The sequence below is a fragment of the Panicum virgatum genome, chromosome 6K, assembly GCF_016808335.1.
Source record: "Panicum virgatum strain AP13 chromosome 6K, P.virgatum_v5, whole genome shotgun sequence".
NCBI lineage: Eukaryota > Viridiplantae > Streptophyta > Magnoliopsida > Poales > Poaceae > Panicum > Panicum virgatum.
Genome location: NC_053141.1, coordinates 4028889 through 4045076, shown reverse-complemented (window position 1 = coordinate 4045076; position 16188 = coordinate 4028889). Strand labels below are relative to the sequence as shown.

Genomic DNA, 16188 nt, shown 5'->3' with positions numbered 1-16188 from the left:
TCTAGCTGTTTGGTGGTGGTGGTGCTGCTGCTGCTGCGAGCTGCGATCATGGAGTGGCTCAGCAGCTGGGGATTTATAGGGCTCAGGATCGGCGAGGCCGTTCAGCTTTCTGTTGGGACTGTTGGTGCTGATGCCAAGCTCATAAATGGCAGCCGCGAGAGTGATGATGCATTGGTATGCCAAAAATGGACGGCAGATATGGATAGGGTTCTATGGCCATGCCGACATGCCGTGCATGATCTCAAGGCAAACGGTACCGTTTCAACAGTTTGATGCTCATCGACAAGTGATCTTAATTCTTAAACATGCATCTCAAACTCAAATTAGGCAGGAAGAATTTGCATTATTTTGCGACCGTGCCTGAGCACGTTTTCCATTAAAAAGAAAGAATTTGCCTTTAATTCATCGTTAAGAACTTGCATTTATTATTATTATTTTGCGACTATGTCTGAGCATAACTCCGCCTATGCTGACTGGAAGACTCTCTCTCCTGAGTCGTCTCAGCATAGCCGGTCCCAAGCCCGGGTAAAGGAGGAGGGTTGCAGTAGGTTTTGGCAAACCAGCATAAAAATAGCCACTCTAATGGATTTGAAACCCACAAGAAACTCGTTGGGGCGTAACCCTCTTAGCGACGCGCTACATCGGAACCCGGGTGTGGTGATAAATGGGCAAGGGCCGGGTCGCCATCCCCCCAAGGGCGCGTCGTATCATGACCTGGGTACGATGATAAGTGAGCAAGGGTCGGGTCGTCACCTGAATGGCGCGCTACATCTACGCCCGGGTGTAGTGAAAAATGAGCAAGGGTCTTCGCACTTTCCTCGACGGGTGCGAAGGGTAAGGAAGCTAGCCGAGCCAACTAGGATTCGTATAGGTAGCTGGAACGTAGGGTCCCTAACGGGTAAGTTGCGAGAGCTAGTTGATGCAGCAATTAGGAGGCGTGTAAATATCCTATGCGTTCAGGAGACTAAATGGAAGGGCCAAAAGGCGAAGGGGGTTGAGAATACTGGCTTCAAGCTTTGGTACACGGGAGCAACTTCGGGTAGGAATGGTGTAGGCATCTTGATTGATAGGAGCCTTAAGGATGGAGTCGTAGAGGTTAGAAGGCAAGGCGACCGGATTATCCTAATCCGGTTGGTAGTTGGAGATTCGGTTTTGAATGTGATCAGTGCCTATGCCCCTCAGGTAGGCCTTAGTGAGAGCACCAAGATGCAGTTCTGGGAAGATCTAGATAGCATGGTTAGTACCGTGCCTACCAGCGAGAAACTCTTCATAGGAGGAGATCTCAACGGCCATGTGGGTGCGACTAATGTAGGGTTCGAGCGAGTGCACGGGGGTTTTGGGTATGGTAGCAGGAGTCAAGAGGGGGAGGATGTGTTGAACTTCGCGTTAGCCTACGACTTGTTGATAGCAAATACTGTGTTTAAGAAGAGGGAATCCCATCTTGTGACGTTTCGTAGTGGACAACACTCGAGCCAGATTGACTTTATCCTTGCTAGGAGGGAGGATAGACGTGATTGTTTAGATTGTAAGGTGTTACCTGGGGAGTGTGTTGTCCCTCAACACAAGCTTGTGGTGGCGGACTTTCGTCTTCGGGTACGTGTCCACCGGGACAAACGTGCCAAGATTGAGAGAACAAAGTGGTGGAAGCTTAGAGGGGAAGCGGCACAAGCGTTTAAGGAAAAGATGCTAGGTGAGGGGCCTTGGGAAGAAGGAGAAGACGCAGATGACATGTGGCTAAAGATGGCAACATGTGTTCGGAAGGTGGCCTCAGAGGTGTTTGGCGTGAGTAGGGGAGGCAAACAGGAGGGGAAAGACACCTGGTGGTGGAACGACGAGGTACAAAGGGCTATTAAGGAGAAGAAGGAGTGTTTCAAGCGTCTCCACCTTGACAAGAGTGCAGCCAACATCGAGGGCTATAAATTAGCGAAGAGGGTTGCAAAGCGAGCTGTGAGTGTAGCAAAGGGTAAGGCGTATGATGACATGTATCAGCGGCTAGGCACGAAAGAAGGGGAGAAGGACATTTATAGGATGGCTAGGATCCGCGAGCGGAAGACAAGGGACATCAAACAAATCAAATGCATTAAGGATGGGATAGATCGACTATTAGTGAAGGATGAGGAGATCATGGATAGATGGAGAGAGTACTTCGACAAGTTGTTTAATGGGGAGAGTGAGGGCCCTACCCTTGAGTTAGATAACTCTTTTGACGACACCAACAGACGTTTTGTGAGGAGAATTCTGGAGGTAGAGATCGGTGAGGCTTTGAAGAGGATGAAGGGAGGTAAAGCGATGGGCCCTTATGGTATCCCCATTGAGGTGTGGAGATGCCTAGGAGATAGAGCAATAGTATGGTTAACTAAGCTTTTTAATCTCATTTTTCGGTCAAACAAGATGCCGGAAGAATGGAGGAGAAGTATATTAGTACCTATCTTCAAAAACAAGGGCGATGTTCAAAGTTGTACTAACTACCGTGGGATTAAGCTGATGAGCCATACGATGAAGCTTTGGGAGAGGGTTATCGAGCATCGCCTAAGAAGAGTGACAAGTGTGACCCAAAACCAATTTGGGTTCATGCCTGGAAGGTCAACCATGGAGGCGATTTTCTTAATACGACAATTGATGGAGAGATATAGAGAGCAGAAGAAGGACTTACACATGGTATTCATTGACCTTGAGAAGGCATATGACAAAGTACCGAGAAATGTCATGTGGTGGGCCTTGGAGAAGCACAAAGTCCCAACTAAGTACATTACCCTCATTAAGGATATGTACAAGGATGCGATGACGTTTGTCCGGACATGTGATGGCAACACCACTGACTTTTCTATTAACATAGGCCTACATCAGGGGTCAGCATTGAGCCCTTATTTATTTGCTTTAGTGATGGATGAGGTCACAAGGGATATACAAGGTGAGATCCCTTGGTGTATGCTCTTTGCTGATGATGTGGTGCTAGTTGACGAGAGTAGGGCAGGGGTTAATAGGAAGTTAGAGCTGTGGAGACGCACGTTAGAGTCGAAAGGGTTCAGACTTAGTAGGACCAAGACTGAGTACATGATGTGCGATTTCTGCGCGACTAGGCATGAGGGGGGAGACGTTAGTCTAGATGGGCAAGTGGTGGTCCAAAAGGATACTTTTCGGTATTTAGGATCGGTACTACAAAAGGATGGCGACATTGATGAAGATGTTAGGCATAGAATTTCAGCTGGCTGGTTGAAATAGCGGCAAGCCTCTGGCATACTTTGTGACAAGAGGGTGCCACAAAAGTTAAAAGGCAAATTCTATAGGACAGCAATTCGTCCGGCGATGTTATACGGTGTTGAATGTTGGCCTACAAAAAGCCGACATGTCCAGCAACTGAGTGTAGCAGAGATGCGGATGTTGCGGTGGTTTTGCGGGCACACAAGGAGGGATAGAGTCCGGAACGAAGTTATTCGGGATAGGGTCGGGGTGGCACCAATTGAGGAGAAACTTACCCAGCATCGGCTGAGATGGTTTGGACATGTCCAACGAAGGCCTCCTGAGGCGCCGGTGCGTAATGGGGTTCTTGAGCGGGTCGATAATGTAAAGAGGGGTAGAGGTAGACCTAAACTGACGTGGGATGAGTCGGTTAAGAGAGACTTTAAGGATTGGAATATTTCTAAAGAGATAGCTTTGGATAGGAGCGCTTGGAGACTAGCTATCAATGTGCCTGAACCCTGATTCTTTCGGGTTTCATCTCTAGCCTACCCCAACTTGTTTGGGAAAAAAGGCTATGTTGTTGTTGTTGTTGCGACTATGTCTGAGCATGTTTTTCAGAGGAAAGGAAGGATTTGCATTTCATTCATCGTTTGTTTATGTGCGTGTATAGGATCAGTTCTCCGTTACCATTAGCCATGGCTTGGCTTACATTGACCTGGAGTGCGAGGAGCTTGCTAGCTAGCGTCAGACTACAGAGGCGGCCGCGGCGTACATGTGCGGCGGCAGGCGCGGCGTGGCGACGGCGACGAGCGGCGCCGCCTTGGGCATGGTCATTCCGTACACCTCCCGAGTGTCGATGTCCTCGGGGCGGAGGCCGTCGGGCGGGGACCAGTCGAAGCAGTGGAAGAGCCTGGCGAGCGCCATGAGCACCAGCGCCGCGCCCAGCGGCGCGCCGGGGCACTTGCGCTTCCCGGCGCTGAAGGGCAGGATCTTGAAGTCCGGCAGGTGGCTGATCTCCACCCGGGCGCCCGCCTCCGCCGGCAGGTGCCGCTCCGGCCGGAACTCGCCAACGGCGTCCCACACGCGCGGGTTCCGGCCCAGCGCGTGCGTATTGATGAACACGCGCGTGCGCGCCGGGATGTGGTACCCCATGATCGTCGTCGGCTTCAGGGACTCGTGCGGGATCAGGAACGGCCCCGCCGGGTGCATCCGGAAGGACTCGCGGACCACGCACCGGAGGTAGTGGAGGTAGGGGAGGTCCGACTCCGCCACCATCCGGTCGCGGCCGACCACCGCGTCCAGCTCCTCCTGGATACGCCGGAGCACGCGCGGGTTCTTGATCACCTCCGCCATCACCCACTCGTTGGTCACTGATGAAGTGTCCGTAGCAGCAGCGATCATGTCCTGCATATATATTGATCACAATAACTTAGCTTCAGCAGAATGAATTTCAGGGTATGTAATGCAATAGCAAGCGTACCTGCATCAAAGCTTTGATCTCGACATCGTCCATGTGCTCCTTCCCGTTCTCACCAGGCAAAGACAGCAGCACATCGACGAAGTCCATCTCTTCTTTGGTATCATCGTCATAAGAGGAGGCAGCACTCTTCTTGGCCTCCCGAGCCCTCCTGTGCTCATCAATTATCTTCTGGTGGAAATCGTCCACCTTCTTCTCGACCTCCCTCATCTTCTTCTCACACCCGTACGGGTCGACCCACCTCCAGGCCGGCAAGTAGTCCCCGAGATAGATCAGGCCCAGCAGGAAGAACAGCTCATGGGTGATGTGCATGAACTCCATCGCTTCACCGGGTCCTGCAGACTGGATCCCAAAGTACTGCTTCCCCAGCAGCATCCTCGTGACGTTGTTCATAGAGAAGGCACCAAGAACCTCTCTGAGGTTCACGGGCTTCCCGGACTGAGCTTTAGCCCATACAAACTGACAGAGGTGCTCAGCCTCCTGAGCTCGGTGCGCAGCGAAGGACTCGAGCCGCCTGGTTGTCAGCAAGTGCTCCATGCAAACTCTCCTCATCCTTTTCCAGTTTGGCCCCAGTGGAGCTAGTGCCACATCGCCGCACCCATAGGCAAGATGGACAGCAGCCAGTGTCCGAGGCCGTGAAGCAAAGACCTCATCTTGCCGGATGAGTATTTCACGGATGACTTCAGGATCATCGGTGGTGATGGCATCGATGGTTCCTAGGCGGAGATAGACAAGGGGGCCATATTTGGTGCAGAATCGAGCAAAGTCTTTGTGTGGAAGAGGGCTCAACTGGAGAAGGTTACCAAAGATTGGCCATGTTGGAGGTCCAGGTGGAAGCCTTAGCCTCATGCTGTTCATCCTTCTCCAATACACTACAATAAAGATCCATAAGCACAAGAGGATGGAGAGAAGAAATGGATCCATGGTTCAGAAACAGATGGCAATTAAAGTGGAATTGCAAATGTCGGCCTATTTATGGGATCCCATCAAGCCTTCTGGTAAAAGTACAAAGAAAATTGAGTGATTGAGGTTGAAGCGAATTGGTTACAGTATTGGACTAGTCATGATTCTTGTGTTGTAAGCATCTCAACTACCATCATGTATATAAAAAACGTCATGATCTTGACATGACTTGTGCAACATAGACTGTAGAGCACTGAAAAAATGACAGAATAAACAGAAGAGGACTAGAATAAAAGAAAGCTCACAGAACATGATCATGTATTCAGAGAGAACAAGCTAATGTTGTGTTCCCAAAATTAGGAACTTCTACCTGTTACTCAGCAATTTGCTCAACCAAAAAAGAAAAAACTAGTGCAAGTCCTCCACCTGCCACATCTATAAGGCTATAATAAAGGCACAAAGATAAACTCCTATTTTTATTGAGGAGAACATCCGTAGATGTCCATGAATTATTCAGAAACTTCTATTGCTAAAAGAAAAGCTTGATGATCACCCAATTCACCTTGGTAATGTTGTCTCATGCAAATGACTGAATCAGCATAAAGATTACCTCGCTAAACGGCTCTCTTCTCTAACAATGGATGAGAAGATTATATCTTGCACAAATATTCCTGAATGTTGAAAGCATGCAGCATCCAAAGGATTTTGTTCTCATTCAACATGTCATGATAGCAGATGAATTATTTGCATAAACGTCATCAACTCTCCAGTGTCTGGAAAAGGGTGCAACAGATGCAATAAACATCAGGATTGTAAAGAATCTAAACAACATTATATGGCACCATATTCTGCTATGTGGATAAGATTTACATCTGTCAAAACTACCTTGCAGAGAACAAAACAAAAACCTTTTCCATGAAGAATACGACTGATCAGTTGCATGCTGAAATAGATATCCCAAAAACATAAGGTGATCCAGATAACAAGGTTCCTTAATCTTCATATCACTAATTATCTTATCAGATACAAACATATACTTACTAGGCATTAATAAGGAAAAATATGCACGTGCTATGCCGTCTCAGTTCTCAATACTGACTCTGCAGTGGCATTCAAAAGATACCAACAAACTGACACCTACTCTTGGCATTAGACTTGGTTTCTTTGTGAATCCAATATTCCTGTCTTACTATATGCCAGTTATCTGCACCTGATGGCGCTCATTCTGTGTTACTCTTTTCCTGTATGATGAGGGTATACCCAGGATTTTTAGTAGCCGTGTTGGATAACTGTGCAACTTTTAGCATCTCTTCATCATCCTTCATCCCTGCTGAGGTGAACATGTTTGACAGGACTGTGTAAGCTGTTGCATTGTAAGGATCCATCTCAAGTAGCCTCTGTGCTGCTAATTTTGCAAAAGAAAGATTAGAATGGAGGCTACTAGAGCTAAGCAAAGCTGCCCATGCATCAGCATAATCTTTCTGGGGCATCGAATTAATCATTTCCAGTGCTTCAGCAAGGAAGCCTGCACGGCCTAAAAGATCAACCATGCATGTATAGTGGTCAGGGTTTGGTTCAATGCCATAGACAGATCTCATGGATTCGAAGTAGTTATAACCTTGTTGAACTAATCCAGCTCGTGCACAAGCAGTCAGTATTCCCAAGAATGTCACGTGGTTAGGCCTTTGTCCGTCATATTGCATTCTGTTGAAAAGTTTGAGCGCATCTTCAGCCAAGCCATGTTGCGCGAATGCCGCAATCATAGAATTAGTGGCAATAAGGCTTGGATTGCTAATGCTTGAGAAAACACGATGAGCCTCAGCCAACCTACCGCATTTTGCATACATTGTCACCAAAGAAGTGTTAACAGCTGAGTCAAATATCCATCCCATGTTGACTGCATAGGCATGAGCTTGCAGTCCCTGATTCACCATTGCCAGGTTAGCCAAAGCACTCAGCAAACAACTAAAAGCCACTGTATTAGGCGTGCACCCTTCCTTTGACATACGACAAAACCACCGGACCGCATTTACATAGTCTCCATTTGAAATGAAACTGGAAATAACTGCAGCCCAAGCCACCTCATCTTTTTCTGGCATTTCCTCAAAGAGGTCAACGGCCTCTCTCATCCAACCCCTATTAGCAAACCCAACTAACATTGATGTCCAAGAAACAGCATCCCTCTCAGGCATCAGCTTGAAAAGCACATGAGCATCTTCAATCATGTTATTCTGAACATACCCTGTGATCAATGAGTTCCACGATACTATGTCCTTCTGCTCCATGAAAGCAAACACCCTTCTAGCATTGACCATCCAACCGAAGCGGGAATACATTATGATTATTGAGTCACCCAAGAAAACGTTCATTTCAAAACCCATTGATATAATCAACCCATGAATCTGAATTCCTTCTCTGACAAGACTCGCCTCAGAACAAGCATCCAGCACCACTGAGAGTGCTGTTTCATTAACCGGAACACCTTCATTTCTCATGTCCAGGAACAGCAAGAGACCATCTCGGCACATCCCACGTTTCACATACCCCCGGATCATTGAGGTCCAGGACACCACATTCCGCTCCGGCATTGCCTCGAACAGCCTCCTCGCCTCTGATAGAGTCCCATGCTTACACAGTCCATCAACCAGAGAGCTCCAGGAAAAGACGTCACTTGCCTCCATTCCGTCAAACACCCTCAGCGCCATGTCAAGTTCCCCGGCTCTGAGGTACCCAGCTATCATCGCGTTAGACCCCACAGGGTCCCGCCACCGCAGCGGCATCTCCCCGTACACCACCTGGGCCTCCCGCAGCATGCCAGCCCTGGCGAGCCCCGTGATCATGGCGCCGTAAGACACAGCGTTCTTGGCCGGCATCTTCGCGAAGAGCGCGTGCGCGACCGGCGTAGTGGTGGCGGGCGTTCCCGCGCCCGCGCGGAGGTAGAGCGAGAGCAGCGCGTTCCAGGAGACGGCGTTGCGGCGGGGCATGTCGTCGAAGACGAGGCGCGCGGAGGCGTGGTCGCCGGCGTCCGCGTAGGCGGTGAGGAGGGCCGTCCAGGAGATGACGTCGCGGCGGGGCATCCGGTCGAACACCTGCTGGGCATCGCGGATGCGGCCGCGGCGGCCGTAGGCCGTGAGCAGCGCGTTGAGGTGGGCCGTGTTGGGTGCCCGCACCGGCGGGGGCTGCTCCGGGGTGGGGAGGCGGCGCGGGACGCCCCCGCCGACCAGGGCCGCCGTGGCTGGAGCTCTTGGTAGCCGCAGCGCGGCCATTGCCGCCAGCCGCCGCTGCCAGCTTGCCAGGGGAAGGAGCACGGTCTAACGCTGACGAATGCCGCCTCTTATTTGCATTTTTTTTTCTTTGAGAGGCTTTTTTTTCTCATGAGTATTGCTATACAATAAAATCCATTCGTACAACTCGTTTACAATCAAATCAAACAAATTCAAAATCACTTGGATTATTGTTCAACTGTGAACAGTTCAGGTCATATTACAATAACAACAACATAGTCTTTTTTCCCAAGCAAGTTAGGGTAGACTAGAGATGAAACCCGAAAGAAACAAGTTCAACGTTCAGGCACATTGATAGCTAGTCTCCAAGCGCTTCTATCCAAAACTATCTCTTTAGAGATATTCCAATCCTTAAGGTCTCTCTTAACCGACTCATGTCACGTCAGTTTAGATCTATCTCTACCCCTCTTTACATTATCGACCCGCTCAAGAACCCCATTACGCACCGGCGCCTCAGGAAGCCTCAGGAAGCCTTCGTTGGACATGTCCAAACCATCTCAACCGATGCTGGGTAAGTTTCTCCTCAATTGGTGCCACCCCGACCCTATCCCGAATAACTTCGTTCCGGACTATCCCTCATTGTGTGCCCGCTAAACCACCGCAACATCCGCATCTCTGCTACACTCAGTTGCTAGACATGTCGCCTTTTTGTAGGCCAACATTCAACACCGTATAACATCGCCGGACGAAAGTTCAGGTCATATTATTCTAACCAAATTGGTCACGAGTTATAAATGAGTTAGTACCATGTAGTATTTTTCCTTTTTCAAGTCCTGAAAATTTTCGTCAAGTTAAAAATTTTGAGCATATTTCACCGAAATTTTTGGGTTCAAACGTGCCACAAAATTACAAATTAGAACAAAGCTTGAAAGAAAGGAATGGTGGTGATTTTGGCACCAGCAGGAGACCTTCGTTTCATCTAGTTACAAGAATACAGACATTGAGACATACATCTGATCTGAGTATGCTAATCTGACCTACCACAACAAAATTGGGATGAATTACAAGAACAAGAACGCCAAAGGCAACGCCATAAGATGACCAATGCAGATCAGGCGAATGCACTGAACCAACGAAGCTGGGGCTTCCTAATCTTCAAGCTCCAACCTCTGCATCCATGCTCTTTGCTCAAATTGGGCCAGCAATGGATGGGCAACAACACCTAAGCTATCGATCCGTGTCAGAAAAAGAAAACACCAGCCAACCAAACTAAACGTGGCTGGGATAGTGGGATATGTGTGATGCCAATCTTTCACTGCGCTATCTGTAGTTACAGCAGGATGCCCGACCGCGGATCAACTTATCCCACAAGCACAGCATCTGCCTAGGTGACTGATAGTGGGCCGTGTAGTAGTTCTCCAGGCAACCGTACTGGCAGAACCTCCAGCTGTGGGAATACTGAACAGGCTTCGTGGAATTGAATTTTTCAACCCACAGACCCATACTTACATCTTCCATCTTAAATAGCTGCAGGCACCAGGAAAAAATTGACCAGCTGGAACATTAGGATACAGAGTTTATGTGAAATGATATCTGTAGCAGAATGCATTGCAAACTCACTCTCAAACTCTGGTTGGCGTGCTGAGATACGATGAATTTTGCTATGTCACCAGAAATTACATAGCCAGGCCCGTTTGCGTAAGGCGGGTAGATATCTTCAGGCCATTCCTGCAGTAATTATTTATTGGTAAATAGTCAGGACTGACGATGAAGATAACGAGGCAAGCGTAGACGACTCAAAATGGGCTGCGAACAGAAGTTAACAAGGAATGATGTGTGAGCTGACAATTCCTGCTTCAAAATAAGGGTATTATTACCTCATCTGTAACTGCCCATTTTCCAGTTCTCAATGGTCTGTGCAAGAGGTTCAGGTTCCCCACATACAACGGTTTGCCACCGTTGTTCAGCTTGATGTGTCTCAGAACCACATCTACCCTAACAAATGTATCATCATCGCATTTCATTATGTTTGCAGCAGTCAAGTTCTGGACCTGCAAAACACAGGGTGCTTATTATTGATTGGCAGGTTTTGGGTGGCAATTAAAATTTCTAGAAACTTTCATGTTTGCCATAGTCCATTAGCCTATTTTTGGAAAGGCTTAACTTCTCCTAGAAGTGACTTGTCAAAAGAGCTGCAGTTATTGAGAACAGATAGAAATAGATCACAAGCCATTGCAAGTTCACTTTAGTTGACATTGGCAAACAATACAAAAGCAAGAAGTACAACAGTAATAACAGGGTGAACATCTTACCCCATACTCACAAATAGCAATTGTCTTAAGAACCACCAGCTCATAACGATCTATAAATGGCAAAATGACAATGTCTCCAAAGTATTCTGCTTCTTTCTTAAGCATTACATTGACCTCTTTCCTTGAATTCTGCAACCACAGTTCTATCATCAAGCAGCAGCTGGTACTTATTTCTTAGCACATTTAGGGCTTGTTTGGATGTGACCCTGGAGCAGTATGCTGCTGCCAGGCAGTGATCCTGGCCCCAGGCTGACAAAATCGACTGCCTGGATGCACTGCCTGGCACAGGCAGGTTTCCCAGGGCGCCATCCAAACATGCCCTTATAGTTTCTCTTAGAAAATGAACATGCCACTAATATTTCCCATCATTGGGACACATAATTTAATTAGAAAACTAGGATTGGTGCCAAATGATAATAGTTTGTTTGCTAAGCAAGATATTCTACAAAGCACGTGAAATGATAAGGCAGTAATGATGGTGACTACTGAGTAGCTATTCCACAGAATTTAAAATGATTGCATTACAAGCATGGTGAGGAAAAGTGGATAGCTGCCAGAGACAGAGTCCTCAACATATATTCAATTTCAAATACAACTTGGTGCTGTCATACATTTGATTAACTGCACCTTTCAGCATTCCATGCTATGTGCATTTTACTAGGCATAGAACTAAGTACAGATTGCAAGTTATACCACAGGGACCTGAAGATGCATTTTGATCTAGCATGAATCAGGTCCACAAATAACAGGGCTACGAGCCTACAACCCCTTGTTAGTTATATAGATTTTCAGTCGTGATAATTATAATCAATCATATGTTCCAATGGGCATATGCATCTGAGCATAAATATAGACATCTTGAATTCGTGTCCCTTCTGCTAGCATGTAAGGGCTTAAATGCTTAACTGCAAAAATCATCTATTTGGATAGATAATTTGCTTACCAGTGCAACAAAGAATCGAGCTACTACTTCCGAAGACTTAATTTCTGGAATCTGCATCCATGTTTTTCTCACAGCCATGCGCTCAGCGAAATGATTCGACGCAGACAATATTCCAATGAAAAGGGAAATAGGACGTTTTGGGAGTGGCCGGGACCTCCACTTTTCTGACATCTCAAGGACTTGTTGAAGAGAAAAACTAGGATGGGACATAGGAAGAGCAGTGGCATAAACTGAATGTACATCCACATCGCCCTTAACAAATAATCCTGTTGCTTCTTCAAGAGTGAACCCCTGAAAATGATCACCAGGTACCCCTAAGTATTTGTCCGAAATATCATACAAAAAGGAAGTTTAAAAAGGAACATCAAATGAACATGTGTTAAAGAACATACTGGTCGATATGGAAAAGATGTCACATGTTGACCACCAACGTAAATGTGGAAACCTTCAACTCCAGCCTGTATAGTTAAAACAAATAGCCTCTCCTCTACAAAGGGGAAAGGCCATGTCATGGCAGGTTTCTTTGCACGCCCTATGAATCTCTTCAACCATGAAGTTGTTTTGGACTCCTTGGTGCCAACAATATCATTACGTATCCATTTCTCACATTTGGGGAACCCATCAACTGTTTAAAAAATTAAATTGCAGATTTTAAACAAATATGCTAGCCTGAGGCATGTCGATGTAAACCACAGAAAGCTGACTCCTTCATGAACTGTCTCTCAGAGAGAAATAGGACACTTAATATGAATTAATCTTTGTACAGTTATTCAACCTGACTAAGGGAGTGATACCCGTGATCAGTTCACTAACAATCAATAGGACCGCGAGTCCGTGAGGTAAAAATAGCAAAGATGTGAATGTCCAGAGAACTATTGCTAGCTTGCTATCTACCCACAAGAAATGAAACCATCCATAGTAGCCGCGAATGTTAAGCTTAATAGCAGCCAAATGTGGAAAAGGGCAGTTGTAACAAAATCGTTGACTCAAAATTCACCATAAGTGCTACCAACTCTGTTAGTTAGAAGCTGTTTTGTGATGGTCCACGTCCAACAGTAGTCATTGCAGGCTAGTATCTCATATTTGTATTTGTTTAACAGAAGCATGGCATTATTAGGGCTGGTGAGACATCTTACCCTAAAATGGAAAAGCAATTTATCTCAATCACCTTAGCTACATCGACTTGTAGAGATGGTATTATGCGAAGTGTAGTAGTACGGTACCAACAAGTAGCATTCGAGGGAATATATATTTCTAGAGTTGACGAACAAGACTTTAGAGGCTGTTTGGTTCGTGGCCACAGTCTGCCACGCCTCACCTTTGGTGCCGCCACAAAACAAAAGCTGTTGTTTGGTTCCTGACACAGATGTGGCGTGCCACAGTTTTTTTCTCAAGAAACTAGTTCATTTTTTCGCCACAGGTTTGGCGCCCAAATTGGCTGCCTAAGCTTCGGCGGCGCCACAGCCATGGCGTGGCAATCTATGGCCACGAACCAAACAGCCTCTTAGAGCCAAAAACAAGCAGAGCACGTCATACCCTTGTCGTCACTGTCGTCGGTTGGCGTCCCGTCACAGCGCTGCGCGGCGCCCCACTGCATCCTGTAGCAGGTGTTGTGCTCGAGGATGGGGTGCTGGCTCCAGTCCCCCCTGAGCCTGGGGTTGAGGTGCAGTATCCTGGGCGGCTCCTCCCCGTCGACGGCGCGCAGGCCCTGGAGCTCGACCATGAACTGCGAGACCATGACGGTGCCGTCCCCCTGGCGCATCCGCGCGAGCTGCGGCACGAACTCCCTGTGCGCGGCGCGCGGGGTGCCGACGACGGTGACGGAGGAGCCCGCGGCGAGGCCGCAGGGCAGGAAGACGACCCGGCCGCGCGCGCGCTGGGAGACGGCGGGGGGGCACCTGGAGGCGTCGGAGGCGCGCGCGGTGGCGGAGGCGAGCAGCGCCCAGGGGTCCCCCGCGAAGGCGGCGGCCTCCTCCCAGGCGGCGAGGCCGAGCGCCCAGGCGTCGTCGGCCATGCGGTCGAGCGCGGTGCGGCCGCCGCGGGAGGCGGCGGGGTCCGGGAGCGAGACGCGGTCGTAGCGGTGCCAGAAGGGCTGGACGGGGAAGGCGGCGGCGGTCGCGGCGCGGGTGGAGGTGGCGGTGGCGTTGTGGGAGGAGGCGCCCGCGCCCGGGGGCAGGTGGTCGGAGGAGGAGGGCGAGGAGAAGGCGGCGGGGCCGCCCCCCGCGAGGTCAGCGGCGGCCAGGTCGAGCACGCGGTGGAACTTGAGGGAGACGAGGAGGAGGTACGCGGCCCCCAGCGCCAGCACCAGGTGCGACGGCCGCACCCGCCGCGCCATCGCGCCCCTCCCGTCCCGTCCCCTCCCCTCCCCTCAGCGCAGCTCCCCCGCTTCGACGGCGGCGGGAGGGGGAGGCGCGTGCTCCGGATCTGGCGCCGGGCGCGTGGGGCTGGCGGGATCGGTGAGAATGGAGGTGGTGGGGGGGGGGGGGGGGGGGGGGGGGGGGACGCGGGCGGGGCGGGGGGGCGTCGTGGTGGCCGCTCGCCTGCCTGCTCGCCCTTCCCCGAGCGGCCGGGCCGCGGCATGATGGTGGGGACAGGTCGGTGGGTCCAGTGTGGGCCCTCTTCTGCCACGTGGCTCGGGCGCGGCGCCACGTCGGATCGGGTCCAACTTGGGGTTGGGCGCACGTTGTGGCCCCCACCGGGGCCCCAGAAAAAAATAAATGAAGGGGTCGGGCAGCAGTTTTGACCAGATGGGCCGCCTGCCTCCTGGAAGCACGGGCCCGGCGGCAGATGGGCCGAATCGCATGAGCCCGCTCGATTTGCTCTCGTCTTCAACTCATACTAGGTGATTCCTGCGCGTTGCTACGAATTTTATCGATAAACTATGACTAGAAGATATTAAAAAATAGATAAAATACAATGGAGAGCATATAGTATTATATCGATCAAAATTTGTTATAAAATATGAAATGGTGGATTTTTCCATAACAAAAATTTGTCACTAATTGACCTCTCGAACCCTCTCTCTGAGGTTGTTGAAACGCTCACACATATCGTTCTCTATTTTGGACCCTTATATTTTTCGGGTCGCATAGGCAAAAGAAAATAATTTTTACACCTTTTGTTCATCTTACGGGCTGTTAGTTGAAAGCATCATCATCTCTAAAATGAACGTAGATATAATGCTGGTGTGGTAATCCACCTACAAATTAGCATGATCTTTGTTTCTTCCCAGGAATTTACGATAAGACTGAAAGATAAAAAAAATTCTTTTTGAGGGAAAAGATAAGAAAATTCGTGTGCCTGAGATTGGCAAAGTCAAAGTCAAAGTAAATCTTACACGGAAGAAAGAAAAAGGGAACCATCAGCAACATGGACCTCATCTTCCAGCTTGCATAGGCCGGCGGCGTGTGCCCAAAATCCTCCACCGTTCCTAGCCGATGGTCGCGCACGTTCGCCGCCGCCTACAATGTTTGTGCCCAACAAAGTGCCACTGATGTATAATGATGTATCTTTTATATGGACGGTAGAGATTATGCTAATTGTTGAGATCTAGTGGACAATACTAATTGAGATGACGTGGATATATGTGGTTGCGGAGAAATCAAAGTAAATGACTCTTAGTGGGGACCAACTATCACTCTGTTTATGTGTTGTGGCTGGTGAATGGTGCTTATTTATTGAGAGAAAAATACTGCTGGCTGGCTGGTAGCTGGTGCTAGTTTGGTGTGAAAGAAAAATATTGTTGGCTGATTGCAGCGAACAAATATATATATGTTTTATAGATTTTGGCATTTTAAAAAAACTAGTTTAGTGTACGTGCGGCACGCACGTATTTTAGAGAACATAATAAATAAAAGTGTATTTATAAAAATTATAAGAAATAATATAACAAAGGTATACACGGGGCTAGGACATATTTGTTAAAGACTCAATAAGCAATTTAAATTTGGCAACAACCAGTTTACATCACACATTAAAATTGTTTAATAACCAAATGCATAACCCATGCACATGATCCATCATGCCATGGAAGCAAGTATCACCAATTCAGTAGGTCTCACATTCTTATTCGTTACTCCATACGAACGGGTATGAACAAAATTAAGTAACCAAAAGATTAATTAAGAATACATTTATCACAAGAACGGA

General features: G+C 48.4%; 3 protein-coding genes across 4 annotated transcripts; all 3 read right to left on the bottom strand.

The window, feature by feature from the left end:
• Positions 1 to 3800: 3800 nt before the first annotated feature.
• LOC120711322 (cytochrome P450 703A2-like) lies at positions 3801 to 8902 on the bottom strand. Of its 2 annotated transcripts, XM_039996804.1 has the most exons (5): positions 6602 to 6750; positions 6446 to 6503; positions 6171 to 6333; positions 4661 to 5529; positions 3803 to 4584 (listed from the first exon to the last, which is right to left on the bottom strand). In XM_039996804.1, exons 4-5 carry the CDS (start codon positions 5513 to 5515, stop codon positions 3925 to 3927), a joined length of 1515 nt encoding a protein of 504 aa, XP_039852738.1. In that variant the 5' UTR covers positions 5516 to 5529; positions 6171 to 6333; positions 6446 to 6503; positions 6602 to 6750; the 3' UTR covers positions 3803 to 3924. The 2 variants fall into 2 exon arrangements, with proteins under 2 accessions (XP_039852740.1, XP_039852738.1); XM_039996806.1 differs by having other exon boundaries at positions 3801 to 4584; positions 4661 to 6333; positions 6446 to 8902.
• On the bottom strand, positions 6747 to 8861 carry LOC120711320 (pentatricopeptide repeat-containing protein At1g53600, mitochondrial-like). Its single transcript, XM_039996802.1, has one exon. It carries the CDS (start codon positions 8824 to 8826, stop codon positions 6781 to 6783), a length of 2046 nt encoding a protein of 681 aa, XP_039852736.1. The 5' UTR covers positions 8827 to 8861; the 3' UTR covers positions 6747 to 6780.
• Positions 8903 to 9723: 821 nt separating the features above from the next.
• On the bottom strand, positions 9724 to 14495 carry LOC120711321 (hydroxyproline O-galactosyltransferase GALT2-like). The gene is made up of 7 exons (XM_039996803.1): positions 13576 to 14495; positions 12432 to 12664; positions 12040 to 12330; positions 11097 to 11225; positions 10662 to 10835; positions 10405 to 10512; positions 9724 to 10311 (listed from the first exon to the last, which is right to left on the bottom strand). The coding sequence occupies exons 1-7, from the start codon at positions 14372 to 14374 to the stop codon at positions 10105 to 10107; spliced, it is 1941 nt and encodes a 646-aa protein (XP_039852737.1). The 5' UTR covers positions 14375 to 14495; the 3' UTR covers positions 9724 to 10104.
• Positions 14496 to 16188: the final 1693 nt, after the last annotated feature.

Bases quoted from the DNA above. Each gene is read 5' to 3' on its own strand.
- LOC120711322 (XM_039996806.1), bottom strand. From the start codon at position 5,581: ATGGATCCATTTCTTCTCTCCATCCTCTTGTGCTTATGGATCTTTATT. The intron at 4,585-4,660 runs GTACGCTTGCTA...ATATATATGCAG, and splicing joins AGATCAAAGCTTTGATGCAG to GACATGATCGCTGCTGCTAC.
- LOC120711320 (XM_039996802.1), bottom strand. From the start codon at position 8,826: ATGGCCGCGCTGCGGCTACCAAGAGCTCCAGCCACGGCGGCCCTGGTC.
- LOC120711321 (XM_039996803.1), bottom strand. From the start codon at position 14,374: ATGGCGCGGCGGGTGCGGCCGTCGCACCTGGTGCTGGCGCTGGGGGCC. The intron at 10,836-11,096 runs GTAAGATGTTCA...TGTGTTTTGCAG, and splicing joins TTGCTATTTGTGAGTATGGG to GTCCAGAACTTGACTGCTGC. The intron at 10,312-10,404 runs GTGAGTTTGCAA...TGGTGCCTGCAG, and splicing joins ACGCCAACCAGAGTTTGAGA to CTATTTAAGATGGAAGATGT.